This window comes from Scatophagus argus, chromosome 4 (assembly GCF_020382885.2).
Source record: "Scatophagus argus isolate fScaArg1 chromosome 4, fScaArg1.pri, whole genome shotgun sequence".
Classification (NCBI taxonomy): Eukaryota; Metazoa; Chordata; class Actinopteri; family Scatophagidae; genus Scatophagus; species Scatophagus argus.
The window spans coordinates 10,635,765-10,652,154 of NC_058496.1; the positions used below are offsets into that span (position 1 = coordinate 10,635,765).

General features: G+C 39.9%; 1 protein-coding gene across 2 annotated transcripts in view; it reads left to right on the plus strand.

Moving 5' to 3' along the window:
• Positions 1 to 16,390, plus strand: part of grid2 (glutamate receptor, ionotropic, delta 2) — a 427,565-nt gene that overhangs the window by 228,116 nt on the left and 183,059 nt on the right. For both annotated transcript variants that reach the window (XM_046387650.1, XM_046387649.1), the window contains exon 3: positions 14,569 to 14,856. In XM_046387650.1, coding sequence (XP_046243606.1) covers positions 14,569 to 14,856 — 288 coding nt within the window. The remainder of the gene's footprint in view (positions 1 to 14,568; positions 14,857 to 16,390) is intronic.

Sequence of the window (16,390 nt, forward strand, 5' to 3'; positions counted from 1 at the left end):
CATGCTTCAGAACTAGACACCCACCCAGATGCAGTTCCCTTTTGTTATAGCAGGTTGAAACAAGGATATACAATGTCTTTAGACTGAAGGTTCTGCTCGGAAACACAAACACGATAGCGCTGGCATTTGTTCAAAGACGTCTCCACCAAAATTATCATTATCTCAAACCATTTAAAACTGACATCTATTGTGCACAACGTAAGCTGAAATAATCGTGTTCCTGCCAATTTCCTGCAATGACAATCCGCTTCATACTGGCGCGCACACACACACAATATTGAAACATCCTTACAAACACTCATTTGCCTCTCGCACTCAGGGTCAGTTTTCAATATGAGAGTGAATGACATGTACCATTGAACAGTTTGTTATTCACTGCTCTTCCAGCAGATAGACAGAGCTGGAGAAGAATGAGTGGGAAGAAAACAGACAAGGCTAAAGGCCTTGACAAGCTCAGTGTGTGCAAGCATTTCAGCAAGCCAACAGCTATCACAGTGATTATCACTGATTTACATTGCAGTCATTAAAGCCAAAGCTGGCAGCTACTTTAATCAAAATGGATATTTATCAAACACAACTACAGTAAAGGACCCCCCCCAAAAAACACAAAGCTTGTCTGTTTGTTAATGATTTCATGCTGTGTGATTGGCTATAAACACTTGCTCTTTCAATTATGGATTAAGCGACTGACAGCGGCGGGACCTTACCAAGTACTTTGTAGATATTCTGCTGTCGCTTTTCAACTTGAAACACATCAGTCCCTTGCTTCCCTCCTCTCTCTAGGTCTTCACAGGGGGGCTGCCATCTGTCATATTACACACAGTCACACATCATGCACACAGTGTATACAGTATAAGAACAGAGAAACACACATCCACGAAAAAGAAAGATCTGGGAACAAGTGTGCGGAGGCACAAACATTCACACAACAGCCATGCACAAACACATGCCCACGTGCATCCACTTTTTCCTCCCTCTGAGTCATTCATTCTTGTTAGAGCAGCATAAAAGTTATCATGCACACTGTCAGGGTAGAGAGAGGAATGGAGAGGACGAGGGACACAAAGAAAGTGATGGCGTGGGTTTGGCTATGGTGCAACTTGTGTATATATTTCTCAATTTAGTGTTTCGGACACATTGCATGTATGCACAGTGTGTGTGTGTGTGTGTATGTTGTTCAGCAGTGTCCATGTGTTCATAGATTGTATTACTGTAGATATCCAGTTCAGCTGCTGTTTAGAAAAGCGTTGCAGCACACTGAAGAAGACCTGTGAGCTCTGTTTCTTTTTCCTCTTATCTCTTGTATATCTCAGAGGAGAGATACAACCCCAACACAAAAAATCATTCAAACGTGGGCGCATGCGTATACATCCAACAGTATAAACGCATACTTAAACATCCGTATCTGCTGCCTGTTGAACAGCACATTCGTTGCAGTTGTCCATTTCTGCTAATGATTTTCGGCAGAGGTCGGGAGAATTGCAATGCTGTCTATCTGCCAGGGCGGGGGCAAGTCAGTTCAATTCCATATGCTTTTTTTGGCATGAATGTCATATTATGACTCTTGCAAGAGTGTCCAAATACAATTGGAAAGCATCAGAGAAAATATGACTATCTTTCTCCCTTTCTCTCTTCTGTATTTGTTATTACTCAGATACTGCTGCTCTTTAATCTCTACTTTTTTCTCCCTGCTGTTTCTTTGACTGTCTCTCTTCTCCTCTCCCTCTTCCTGTCTCCTTGTATCTCGATTTGTGTGCATCTCTCCCTTCTGCCTTAACCTTATATGTGTCAGGCTGTATTAATCTTGCTCCCTTTTCTACTTCTCTCACACACTCCTCTGTCAGTCTTCTTTCCTTTCCCTCCCCTCTATCTTTCCATCTGACTCTTCTGTAAAATAAGAGGTGAATGTAGCCTTTAGCTAAGCACTTGCACTTCAAAGCCCTTTCATTTCCCTCTCTCTCTTTTCATCATGAGCAGGTTGAGTAGTGTTATAACCCTAAATAACCTTTTCACCGGATGGCCCTTGTCTCTTTCTGTGATCTCTTATGGATGCCAGCTGGGGAAGCTTTTATCTCAAGTGCCACTGAGACCATGCTGTACATACAGCTTGAGCATACAGTAAGTGGCTCCAGGTGATCTCTGTAAATTTTACACTATTATCAAAAAATAACAAAAAAAAATCTTCCAGCTCAATACCTTCATATCAATTTGACATTGATGTGACATTGTTAAACAAACAAACAAACAAACAAAAAAATCAGAGGCCAAGGTCATTATTAATTAACTTCAACTTCATAATTAATTGATTTCATTTAACCACCTGTAAGTAGATCCACATGCTTTGGTTGCAAAAAAGACTTTTATAAGAGGTCTGCAAGGTACAGTATGTTCTTATACATTTCCACATTGTTAAATTTGGCGGAAATCAATATGAGATGTGTCAGAAGTAGCAGTGTCAGTACTGTTCAGTTAAGACTGCAGTCTCAAAAGTCCTGCTAATTTTATTATTATAGTCGCTGTCAACTAAATTCCACAAAGACAACAATTCATTAATCACGCCTTATTATAGTACCTTACCCAATCTCTGTGCTTCCATCCAGTTAACTTGCTGTGCTCGCTGGTTGGTAATGATGTCACTTTCACCTACTGTAAGTGTGCTACCCACACACTTATGTTCAGTTGTTCATTTGAAAAGTACTGGCATACAAGGCTCCAGAGTTGTATCAAGTACTCTGACATCTCTGTTCTCGCTTCCACACACATAGATGTGCACTTGTGCAAATGTGCAAAATGTTCTTTAGGAATCCATTTTCATTCTGTTGTCATTATACCACCATTGTTTTGGACTGGTAGTTATAATATTTATATTCACACACTACATATATTTTTTAAGACTAATGAGGTTTGTTGCTAATTGGCGCCTAACACGCTCCCCAATATGAGAGTGTAAGGCCAATTTATTTTTAGAATTGAACTTTTCCATTCCCCTGTTAAGTCAGGGCTTGCAAAAGTAGAGTTAGAAAGGGCTTATATCTCATTTGAGAGAAGGAACACATCACAGCTTTGTAAGGCCAAGTTTTGTTGGGAGTTTAATTGTCATCCACCCCCATCACAAAACACACTCAAAACCAAAGGACAACAGGATATCACTTACCATTTATGAGACAGTCCTTAACTTTTCTAGTAAATGTTACAAACTCAATTCTGGGAAGACAAAGCCCGGATTTATTTTATTAATGAGATAGCTAATGACCTTAACCCTAGAACACTAACGTTAAAATTAGTAACACCATCACTAACGTTGGGTATATTTTACCCGATATAATATCTCGGATAAAATACAGTTTATCACACCAGCGTTCATCATGCCATATAGGACACACAGTGGCCACCTCTTGGTTTTTCTTTCACAGCTGTACTGAGCACACATTTGGTTGAAAGTATCAACACATCCCTTCATTTGGTTGTAAAATTCGATCACTTCAAAATTGTGTGGGTGAAAATCACCCGACGTTAGTGTTCTAGGGTTAATGAGAGTGATATTTAGTTTTAAAAGGACACTCTGTACCTTGTCAGTTTTTATTCTTGTACGTCCTTTGTAACCAAAAACTGCATATTCTTACTGTGAAAATGTTACAGTGGAAAATGTATCACATAGCCAAGATAAAACCAAGATACTTATGTAGATATTTTTTACAAATGCATTAAACTCATTATTTACTTTCACCAGTGCATTCCTTGAGGCAATTATTCCACATTATAACATTTACAAACTTGAAATTCCTCTCTCAGGACTGAATCTGCCCTGGTAAGCTCTTGTTAAATACATTCTGTTTACTCTCCTGTTTTAAAGCAGGACCTGAAAAAGAAATTCAGAGTGGAATATATATATTAAAATGTAGAGCGATCACATAAGATTTTAATCCTTGATAAAGACACAATAGCGCGGCAGAATTTCATCTCAGAGAACAATTACAGTGAGCAAAGGAAGGAGTTCTTCATGTATTTGGATGGGGTGGTAATGCAAGATACTCTTGAAAACATCTTGCTGGGGAAAATGGTACCCGGCTGCTATTTTGGATGAATTCGGAAGGTCATTGCACCTGTAGAGAGGCAGGAGAGAGAATAGCTGGTACTGTGTGGACCGCAGACAGGCCCAGCACAAAGAAAGGAAAGCAAAAAGGTCTGTTGTGGCACAACACAAGATACAAGGCTGGCATGCATTGCTGGATGGTTGCCTGGAGAGAAGGGGTTACAGATCCCTTCACAGTCTTGTGTGCCAACACCAGGATTTGAAAGTTGATACAAGGAGCCACTGGCGGCTGGATGCATATTTTAGCTCTGTTTCTGAACCTGCTGATGCAACATGTGCTGACGACAATGTATATGTATGTACGTGTGTGTGTGTGTTAGAGGAAACTTGGAAAAAATGTCTTTTGAGACTAGTTTTTGTCCAAGACGATCTTGAGAGACTCGTACGTGGGTTGTGTGAAAAGCAATTAAAACTGTTGTGTAGGGGAAACAAAACATCAATTAGCTGGTGGCTCAATTTCCAACATAGGCATGAAACCTACAGCATGTTGTTTATACTAATTAAGAGGAATTAAACTGTAATCTCTCTTCCTCTTTCTTGTCAGTGCAAAAAAAAAAACCCTCAAATTATTCAATTAATTAATTTTGGTTAATCACTCCAACCTTACATTACATGCATGTCAACTGCTCCCTATTGTTTCTCGCTCCGTCCCCACCTCTGTCAGTGAGGGAGCAGGCGCTTCCGTTCTCACTGAAGTAACTCTGATATAGTCATGTATAATTATGGACTTCGCTACAGTCTCTCCATAATTCATCCATCTCTCATTCCCTCCCTCTTTTCATTGCCTTCACCCTCTTGCTGTCCTGGCTGCTGATTTGCATTTGTCTGCAACTGTCTCTACAGGCTTTAATCCTTTCTGTATTTTCCAGAGATCTTTACCTCCATAAATCAAGTAAAAAAAATTCAAGATTAAAAAAATCTTTTCAATCATCAGTTCTATTTTGCTTCTGAAATGTGCATCCCTAACTTACTAAAAACACAAAAATGTTACTTTTCTTTTTTCACTCATCTTACTCCCCACCACTTCTCAGTCATCCCATCCATTACTGCATCATAACAATGGGGAATATATTTTACTGATAAATGGTTTAAGTACTTCTAAAGGTTATGTTGAGGATTCTACCCTCTCAGAAATCAGCAAATAGCAGAGTCCCTTATCAGGTCAATCAGTTGCAAGCTAAACCCCCCTCCCCAAGTCCAATCACTGCACTATGTACAAGGACAGATTGGAGTTGAAACATGGCCAAAGATTCTGATTAGTTATTATGTGCGATGAAAAAATGAATAGCGCATGATTATGCACGTCTGCAATTTCATTATTGGGGGACAAACATTCAGCCAGTTTGTGGGGGTAGAGTCAACAGTTCAGGAACAAATTAAATTTTACTCATCACATTTACTTAAAAAAAAAAAAAAAAAAAAATCACTTCACCTCCACGGCGGCTCCTTCCAATATTCAGTATCTCCTTTTCCACAAGGATGAAAACATATTGACAAACAGAAGCATACATCTCTCACATGAAAACACACACACACACACACACACACACTCACCTGCGTGCACTTGCACATTGAAACACCAAGTGGGAAGATGTGACATCTGCCGTGTACACAGACACTGAAAACACAGATACACTGAGACATTAGCAGTGAACAACAACCAATCCGTTTTCCAAATGTGATTAAAACATTTACAAATGGATCATTACCCAAGCTGACAAAGAGAATAGAAAAGACACAGAGAAAGAAGGAGAACGAGAGAGAGAGAGACTGGGGGTATAAACATGTACAATAATATGCTCCGTGTTGTCCCTTTTTGGAAAATTTTCACATTATAATATAATACAAGGTAAGAAATTCCATTTCAGGTGCAGAAAGGAAAACAAGCAGTGCAACTGTAGAGAAGTGAGGGAGGATAGAAAAGGGGGGCTTAGACCTGTCCTGGTGAAGTAATAGCAGTAAAAGCCCCAAGGCTGTAAACAGAAGAGCTGTGGATTTTCCCAGGGGACACGTTCATCTCCTTGACTTTACAATGGATAGAGCTCGGACACAAAGATATATTCAGCACCAGGTCTCTTTGAATAGATTGAGGGTGGACAGAGGAAGGAATTGCCGAAGGAACCAAGAAAATAAGAAGAGAGGATAAACTGTTGCGCTGAGCCAGAGAGACGCAAGGCCATTCACACCAAGTCATGATCACAGTGCACCTCTTTTTTTGCTTCTGTACCTATTTTGTGACTGATAAAAATCTGTGTTGCCCATCAAAAAGATCTGCCGTTGACATTAGTTGTTGATAATTTTGTGTGACAAGGAGGATAGCAATTAACTGAGAGAAAACACATGGCAGAAAACTGCTGACAGCCTGAAGAATATGGACAATGACAGTGTATGGAATATGTCATCAGTATCATATGATGCTAAAGGAGTGCATGCAGCTCAACCAAAAAAAATAAGGGTATGAAGTTTTTCTCTCATATTGCATAGAAGGAGCAACTCCACTTTCCGACTTCCCTCCTTGTATTTTTTCTGTGAATCGTTTCTCAGAAAATTCACACCAGACTTGGTGAGAAAGAAGAATTTACATAAAAACTGCACCATTTTTTCTTTCAGTCTTCAGATCAAAATGGTTTTAGACTCAGTGCTGTGTAACAGACATTTTTAAGGAAGGCGAGAAATAAAGGAGAAGCAAGAGAGATGAGAAGAATAGATCAAATGCTTTATATTGCTGTGAATTGCTGCTTGTGGACTGGATGGAGTGATGAAGTGAAGTTAAAGCAAAGAATATCGGAATGAAGCTACGGATGGGTTGGTGATGAAAAGGGGAGTGCAGAGTATTAAGCTAGAATGAAGTGGGCACTAGAGGTAAACGTGAACAATACAGTTTAATTGAATTTAGTAAACAGTTAATTTGATGGATGGATGAATGCATGGATGGATGGAAGAAGAAAATGTAGTAGCTCTGAATTATGTAATGTACATACACCAATCTGAGATAATGGAGTGAAGGATTTAGTTGAGGGTGGATGGATGGACAAAGGTGAAGGAAGGAGAGATCAGTGAGTGGAAGGAGCACAGGATGTGGAGAGCAGACATTTATGTCCATCTTGACAACAGTGGGAGCTAAAAAATAAGGGAAATTATACTGTTGACGTATATTGACTGAGAGAGAGAGAGGGATGTAGAGAAGGAATACAGAAGTGGACGAGGTAGAAAAATCAATAGTGTAAAAGAAGGGGTTGTTTAAGGAAAAATGGAAGAGAGGAAGCCAAGTAGGAATAGTGTCTGAGTGAAAGTTTAAAGTAAAGAAAGAAAAAGAGGGAAAGAGATAGATGTGGGAAGAAAAGGGAGAAGAGGCATTCATGTGGCGAGTGTGATAACGGTGAGTGCGGTAACTGGATAAATAAAATGGTAAAGGGTACTGAATTGAGGGGCAGTTCAAGGGAATGAGGAAAGGAGGCACGGATAGAGTTACAGAGGAGACGAAAAAAGAGATTGGATGAATGAGAGGATGTATGCATCTCAGGGGCACAAAGACTAGAGCTAGCTAGGAATAGATGATGTTAAATGTGACAAGATGAAGGGACCAAAGGGGGTCCATTAAATGTTAATAGGAACAGGGTAGGTGGTAGGGAGGCGAACTTGGGGCAGGAGTGAGAGCAGATTGTGTTTGCGAGAAATCATTGGTCTGGTATTTTCAGCAACAGAAAGTGCCAGAAGTCAGAGAACTTACAGTGATAAATTTCAAGAGAATCAAAGTCAAAAAGGGCATGTTATCTTTTGCTCATTCTACCTCCCTGACCACATTAATTCAAGTGCTAATTCCCTCAAGGAGAGTATATCAGCAAACCAACGGCCCCACGCAGGCACACACACACACACACACACACACACACACGGACACAGGCCTATATAGAGCAGAGCGTATTTTCAGCCTGCCAGCGGTGTGAGTAAGCATCTCTCTCTGCCACTCAGTGCTTAGCCGTGTGTGGCACAATGCATGGCAGCAGTTCGGAGCGGTGGAACAATTCATGAAACAATACACAGGCACAAGTAGGTCATCCACACAAGCGCACTTTCACACAGTTCTAGACATGGAGATACACTCTTGGCCATGGCAGTGCTGCAGGCGCTGGCTATGACTTCCTCTTCCTCTGTCAGTGAATTTTTAATCAAGTCAAACATTGGATTATTACTACATACTCAGCTTATTGCTTTACATAATGGGATTCTTAGAAAACACGGTGAGTTTTCCCTGTCCCTGTCAGTTAAACCTGAAAAAATTAAAAGCGTAGCTGATACGCATGGAAAGTTGTCCTTTGCTAGGCACTTTGCTGTTGGATGACAGCATACAGCTACAGTGTAGGCTATGAGATGTCATTAATATGCCTAGCGTCGACAAGTTTTTTACACCATTGACATCTTGATAGTTTTCCCTTTGATATCTCGTTGTATTAGTCCAATTGTGGGCAATCATAAACAAGCATGACAGCTCAGTGTCAACAATGGATTAACAAACAGGATTTCATTAATATCTTCTCTCAGGTAATTAATGGGATAAGACAAAGCAACGGAGATTTCTAATCTGCTTATTTTGACACTATGCAGTGTATGGAAAATTGAGATAAATTGCATATACCATGATGACCAGTTTCAGCACTTTTTTGGAGGACCAGCCTCCCTTAAACCTCCTAGTAATTCGGTCTTCAGTATGGATTTTAAAGTTGCAGAAGTTTCATTGTGTTTGAAACTGCCAAATTGCCACATCTCTGTGTGTTCAACTGTGTGCTGCTTTGTATATTCATACTAATGCTCTCAATAATCCACTCACATATGACTTGTTTTTCTGCACTGTCTTGCTTATTCAGGTATCCCATACACTCATTTGTTTGTGCTGGTCTGCCACAATATCAGCATAGTCTGCCACATATTAATTTTCTATTTTTGGGGCTGTGCTGCCTTCAGCCTCCATCCAGTCTCTGCAAGATGCCAAATCAAAATGAATGTGCACGATATGCAAATAATATTAAGTTCAAAATGTACATAGTAGCGCCACACACTTCACCTCAAGATACTGCCTTAATCAACATTCGCATAGCATAGTATTAAGAAATGACTTTAGACAGTTAGGATCTGGTTGATATGGTTTAGTTGCTGAGAATGACTGGTTAGAGACTGCCACAGCAGCATGTCTCTGACCTGCACCATACTTTAAAAGGGGCAGTTCATCCCCAAATCAAAAAATACATACCTTTCCCCTTACCTGTAGAGCTATTCATTTAAATTATTTTGGTTTAAGTTGCCTAGTTTTGGAGATTTAGCTGTAGAAATGTCTTTTCTTTGATATAATAGAACTAAGTGGTACTTTGCTTGTGGTGCTCATAGTGCCAAAAATTCATTTGGAAAAACTGTTAAGTAATATCTCTTTATAGAAATGAGACTTGGTCACTCGAGATAATCCCCAGACCTGATTGTGAGCAGTTTCATGCGTGTGTTTTGGCAACCCACCTCACTCTTTTGGATAATATTAGCCCAGTGGTAGCTTAAGGGATATTAAATGAATCATGAAATCTAAAGGGTGCTTTACAAATTATGCATGACGTGTTTTACTCTATTTAAATCTGTGAACATGGTTGTCTGTTATAGTGTGTAACTTACACAAGAAATGTTCTATAGCTCCAGGCATACAGACACTCTTTTATTGGTTTTCTACAGGTATTGATTTCCTTACTTCCTATCCCTCTCTCTTTCCTTTCCATCCTCGTTCACCAGACCACAGAAAATAGAGGACTGGGTATCAGTGTGATAAAGTGTGTGTGGTGGGTGGAAAGCTGTTTGGAGAGACACAGATAGAGAGAAGAATTGGCCACACCTGGATGCAGATGAAGTGCTTGCAGTCCATTTCCTGTGACAGACCAGCAAGCTGGAGAGCAAGAGCTCAATAGCATGTAACGTGTACAGTACACGCTTACATATAGGACTATTGACAAAAATGGCCGTATGTAAACAAGACTAGGGTCAGGTAGCAGTTCAATGGACTTTAAATACATGTAAAATCATGAGGTGGAAATGATTAATTCCCAAAAGAGGTTTGGGGTCTTGCAGAATTGAGCAGGAATACCAACAAAATACATGAATGAATAAACACAGAGCATATAAAGTAACATAGACAAGTTCTACAGTATCCCTACAGCTGAGGGTTTGAACTCTGGGATGTGCACACGTCTGTGTGAGTGACATGTATACCCCTCAAATAAACATCTCTGGATGACTGCTTGACAGGTCCTAGCTGCTTTAGCAAGATTGATCCTGGAAAGATTTATTATTGAGTCAGTATACGGCTCATGTACAGGAGGGATTTAGATCTATGAGTGTGTTTGTGTGTGGGTTGGTGGTAGTGGTGGTGTGCAAGTGTGGTTTAGTAGGTGGTTATGGTTCAGGGTGAGATGTGAAAAACTCCAAATGGCTCTGGTGTGTTTTTGTTTGCCCTCCTACACACACCTCTCTTTCTGCAGTCCATGTCTGTTTTTGTGCTCCAAGTGCAGTCACTGAACACAGCAGTTATTCTTTAAAGTGTTGGCAAGGTATGAGGAAACAATATCCATCTGCACCGCTTAACACTGAACTCATACTTAGTCACTCAGGCAGGACTTTTTTCAGATTATTTATTTACTTTTGGACCCTACATAATACAAGCAAAATGTGTCTCCTTTACGTACTGTCAATCCATAAACCCGTTTTGTTGCGCAAGCACCTCTAACCCTCTCCTTTAACTGGTGCTTACTTCACAGCGATGTAACAATGGGCTGGGTTAATGCAATGGGCCCTTTAAGTCATTAGCAAAGAGCATTAATGAGCTCAGAAGCCCCCTGCAGATTTTAGAGTGTGTGATGTAGAGTGGATGAGGGCACTAATTCTCCAAAGTGGCCTAATAAGTAGAGGATTAGAAAAGCCTTCCATTAGCCAGAGCCTTGATGATGCTAAGCTAATGTGCTATACTGTAGCTAGACTAGAGCGAGGCGGCTACAGCGTTAACTATGATGGGGATGTGGACTCTGGATAATGTGACTTGTGATACATGACTGGGTTGTTCAGAGCAATGTAGACTCCCATGCACAGGCAGAAAATACATTCACGTGCACACACAAATAAACCCACAGGTACCAATGCATATGTATTTTTAGTCATCTTTGTACCTTTCCACACACACCCACAGACACATGCTCAGACATTAAGATGATAGAAGATAGAAGATGATTTCGGAATTATTGGTTTTAAGAATAATAGCCATGACTAAGTAGTATGCTGAGACTTACTTAGTGGAGTTTAATCATATATTGTTATATTGTAATTAATTCCTCAAAAATGTGGACTTGCACAATGGGCAGTGAGATTGAAACTACTTTAGCTTCTACTCATTAATCATCTACATCAATGCATGAGGAAATGGATGCATGAGATAGCCCTTTAACTATTGCTAAAGAGGAAACAATCTATTGCCAGCTAATTACAGAATGGGTTTTGTGTTCTTATATTTATAGCTATTACCTCTAAATTAGATTTATGACAGAGAGCTGCTTAAAGGCTTGCTATGCAAGATGTGTTGGGTTGATGTTTGTAAAACAGCAGTAAGTGATTCTGGAGAAAGAAAGCTGATTATTGAGTCTCACTCCCAAGTTCTCAAATAGCCACAAACACATAGCATCAGTATTTGACCACGTGGGAATATGACCTAACAATTAATATAACAATAATAACCATTTTCCCAGAATGTTTGACTCCCAGAAATGTCCACAACACAGCAAAATGATAAGAAATTAAGAAAATACAGGCAGAGGACAGGATCTCTCCAGATACAGACAGAGCCACACCCTCTAGTGGGTCTAAAGTGATGGTTGAGAGGGATTATTTTTGTATTAGTTTATACATTGTTTGCTAAGAAAATCCTACATGGTATATATTTAAGATTTGATTGACAACTATACCTTAATTTACCTAAGATACACAGTAAACTAGCTCCAGAATGTCTTTAATCTTGTGCATTAAGCTTTTCCATTTGCTAATTCAGAAAGCTCAGAGACAATTAAAATGCCACGCGAATTTTGTTTTAGGGTGACTTGTATGTCTCAAAAATAATGTATCCAAATGAAATCAGTAATACTTCAACTATGTAATTAGCCAGCAAAAGCAATTAAGCAGACATCATGTTGTGCATCATTAATACACAGCCAAACACAGACATGCTTGGATTTACCAACAGTGCAAATTCAAACTCACAAACTACTTTGAAATCCAACTCATTGGGTTGTTTTGTGCAAACCAGTTGACACGGAAGACATTGTCATAGTGTATACCTCTAATATTCTCTCTTACACGCATACATGCACACATGCAAGGGTTTGTTCTGCTTTTCTCAGCACCATGAATCTGTCTCCTCAAGCTTTTCTTTCTTTCATTTCTCTTTCTTTCTCTGACTTTATTTTTGCACTGTCAACAGATTAGCCTGTGTGGTATTACACAGGCTGGCTGTGTGTTTAAGATTGTGCTTTCTTGCCACTGTATGCCACCACTACACCATATGCATGTATGTGTGTGTTTGTGTTGATTGTCTTTAAACTTCTGGGGTTTATTCATTTGTTTGTTTTACTCTGTGACACAGTGGCAGGATTTTAGTCAGCTAGAAGTGAAAAGAAAAGCAAATTCTTGCTGTTAACTCACATTGAGAGATGCAGTGAGCGGCATGAGAGCAGAAGTGAGAGATGAAGTAGGGATGAGAATGAATGAGGGATGGAGCAAGTGGGCAAGGGTATAAGGCCAAAATGTGTGTGGCCATGTAGGTAAAAAGTAATAGAACAAAAAACTGAGGGCAGGAAAAGAAGTGTGCAAATAGAAATAAAGATATGATTAATCAGATGATGACTGGAGTGAGGAAAGGATGGGACAGAGGTTATGCGGCTGCGGTTGTGTCGCCATGAGGGTAAACAACAGATGAAGGAGAAAATGGCTGGTGAGTAAACATGGTGAAAAGATTGGTAGGTGGAATGGAAAAGGTGCTGAAGAAGGGATGTTAGAAAGGTGTAAGAGGACGGCAGATGACTCCAAATTGAGGACATTGTACAACATTCGGTGGTGCTGTAAGGCAACCAAAATGAAAATCACTGCAAGACTGCAGCTTTGAAATGATTGGGACTGAAAGGTAAGCACTCAGAGGGGCTGTTTTGGACAAGGAGGGAGATAACAGAGGAGTGGGTTGAGAGGGTAGGAGGTAGAGGTGTTTTTGACAGCACTACATGTCTAGGAATGATGAAAAGGGGAAGGTAGGAAAAGGAGGTGAACTAAGCACAGTTAGTGTCTCAGAGATGGGAAGCATTTAGGCAGTAAAGCACAAACAACTGGTTTGTGGACAATTTGTCTAGCAAGAAGGGCATCTGTTACTGCATGGTTTTATCAGCTTTGAATACACTTTTTATAGACGTGTACTTTGTAATAGTTTTCTATAATACTCTGCTTGATATGATATTATTATTCATGAAGTAGCCTGAAGGTCAATGTGTACTGTAGACATTGACACAACTCTGCAACACCCCAGGCCTGTCTTAGCTTTGATTCAATGTCTAGAACAGTGCTAGCTGCCAGCATATGGTTGTTTTGTTAGTATCAAAAATTGGAAATGAGGCTCACAGGATGAATAGAAACCAGCAAAAGCATCAGTCAACTTTAGTAACTTCAGTAATATCAGATGGCAGAAAAAGCAAAGCATACTCTATGACAAGTGTTTTGGTGATATAGTCACCCTGTATCCCATCTTGAGTCTCAGTTTGTCACATGTATTATGTTGTTCTGACTGATACTTGAGTTTTAAAGGAAGGTGGCACATAAAGTCTTCTTCTTAATATGCATTTTATCTTGTCCATATCTCCATCTTTTAATAAAGTAACTTACAGCACTGCCTGTGGCAGATTTGAAGGGAAATGTGCAAAAAAAAAAAAGTCTATTTTGGTTTTTGTAGTGGGTATTTGTTTGTTCACAGTATGTTCCTGTTCTGTTGCCATGTATTATATATACCTATGTACGTATACCTCTGCATTTAGTTTCCTCCCTCTCTGTTTTCATGCCCACAGAGCAGGTTGTGTATGACTGTAACAGCTTTGGGCCTCAAAATAACTATGCAATGCATGTGGAAACAACAGAAACGGAAACAGCTCACTAAGAATTTCCCTGTCTCTTTTAGTTGCTGTTGTAGTGTGGCAGCTTGTAGAATAAGAATTATTTGCCTTAGTGCACTCTTACCAGAAATAATTACTATGATCAAAACTATGATTTGCCATTGCCCACAGATGTAACAGATATTTTTACCACTGCTGATTCTTGGCATAAAATGATTAGAAGAAAAAATTCCTGTGTATGCTTTGAAAAATAACAGGTTTCTCTTTTGTGTATCCTCCTCCCTTCTCCCCTTTCTTTTTTATTTCCTCCAGCCTGTGAGCTGATGAACCGTGGTATCCTGGCTCTGGTCAGTTCAATCGGCTGCATGTCAGCGGGCAGCCTTCAGACTCTGGCCGATGCCATGCACATCCCCCATCTCTTTATCCAGCGCTCCACAGCGGGAACACCCCGGTCCGCCTGCCCGCCAACCAGTCGCCTCCCTGGAGCCGATGACTACACCCTAATGGTCCGCCCACCCGTCTATCTCAATGAGGTCATCATGCAAGTGGTATCTGAGTACAGCTGGCAGAAGTTCATCCTCTTCTATGATTCTGATTTTGGTAAGGAAGTCATCAACAATGCAATCAGTCAATCATTTATACCCATGTTTGTTAAAAATATCCTTATATTGATCCTTGTAGAGATATCTGTCAATGACATAAGTGAAATGAAACACAGCAGGCCTATGAAACCTCTTTGTGTATTTTTAATTTATCTAATGTAACAGTATCAGTGGCTTCTCAGCATGGTAGAACATTAGAGAGTTAATGGATGTATGGTTAAGTCAGACACTTTGCTTTGACAAACACAGAAACGAACATGTGTCTGCATATGCACAGAAACACAGAAGCAAACACACACACACACACACGTCACATGCATATGCATTTTTTATTCATCTTTATTCTAGAGGCATATCAGCATGCTGTCTCATTTTACCCTGCTTCTCCGCCTCTCTCGGTCTCTCTCTCTTTCCAGTCCATTAACTCTAACATTACACAGGCAACATCCTATGTCCTTCTTTGTAAAGTGGCATTCTGTTTCTTCAGTCTTTTAGCTTCCCTCTATAGAAATATGGCCTCTGCTGCTTTCTGTGCATGTACAGGTGTATTCATAACATGTAGTCATGTTGCACATATTAAGTCTAAGTGTCCTTTTCTGACCCCAACCTTTTCGATTAGTAACTAAAGATAACAGATTGCTACATAAGTGTCTAGGTAGCATCATCATGTGTTGTTACACAGCTCTTCCTCGCTTTTGAGTAGGGTCACAGACTTTACAAACTCACCTAGACCACATCCTGTCATCTCGCACCATAATATTTCAAGAGCCCACATTAGTCTGATTTGCATTTCATATCCCTGCATTGACTGGATTTCACTATACTCTAAGGTTTCATGTTCCCACTCCGTGTTCTTTGTTCTTTAAAGTGTAAATGTAATTAAACTTTGAGTCATACAGTAGGGAACACTGCTGGTGCAGTGCTCCTAATGGGCTAAAACTTAAAGGCATGTTGCATTTTGTATCACACCTCAGTGGCTGATGTCAAAGTAGGTATTTTGCTAGCCAGTGGAAAACATCAAATGCAGCATCACTCATTGGTGGACAGAAGGAGTTTCAGACCACAGAGAGCAGTGCAATTATTATTTTGCCTCAGGTGATTCAGTGTTGATTTAATCCTTATAACTGTAATGGGGCTCCATTTCACTCATTGCAGTCAATTAACACAATGAATGTGTTGTTGGCATTGATCTCCAATGAGATCTCTGCTCTGGAATTGTTTTGCTATGCGTTCTGCTGGCTGCAGCATTAAAACACTTTATGTGTGTGTATTGAATATGTTATGAAAGTATGTTCTAACCAGTGAGCTCTACCAAGGAGGTTGTATTGGAGTATTGAGCAGTTGCTAATGTGGCCCTTCTGAAAGTGCTAGTTCCACACCTCAGAAACACTATGTGAATTAATCAGTGCTGAGAAACTCTTGGAAAGAATATTTTCATCTAATCTGATTCATCGACAGACTATGTGTGTATACAGTAACATAGCTTTGGTGTTCTATAATTTTACTGATGTTACACTGTTGGCATTGGATTT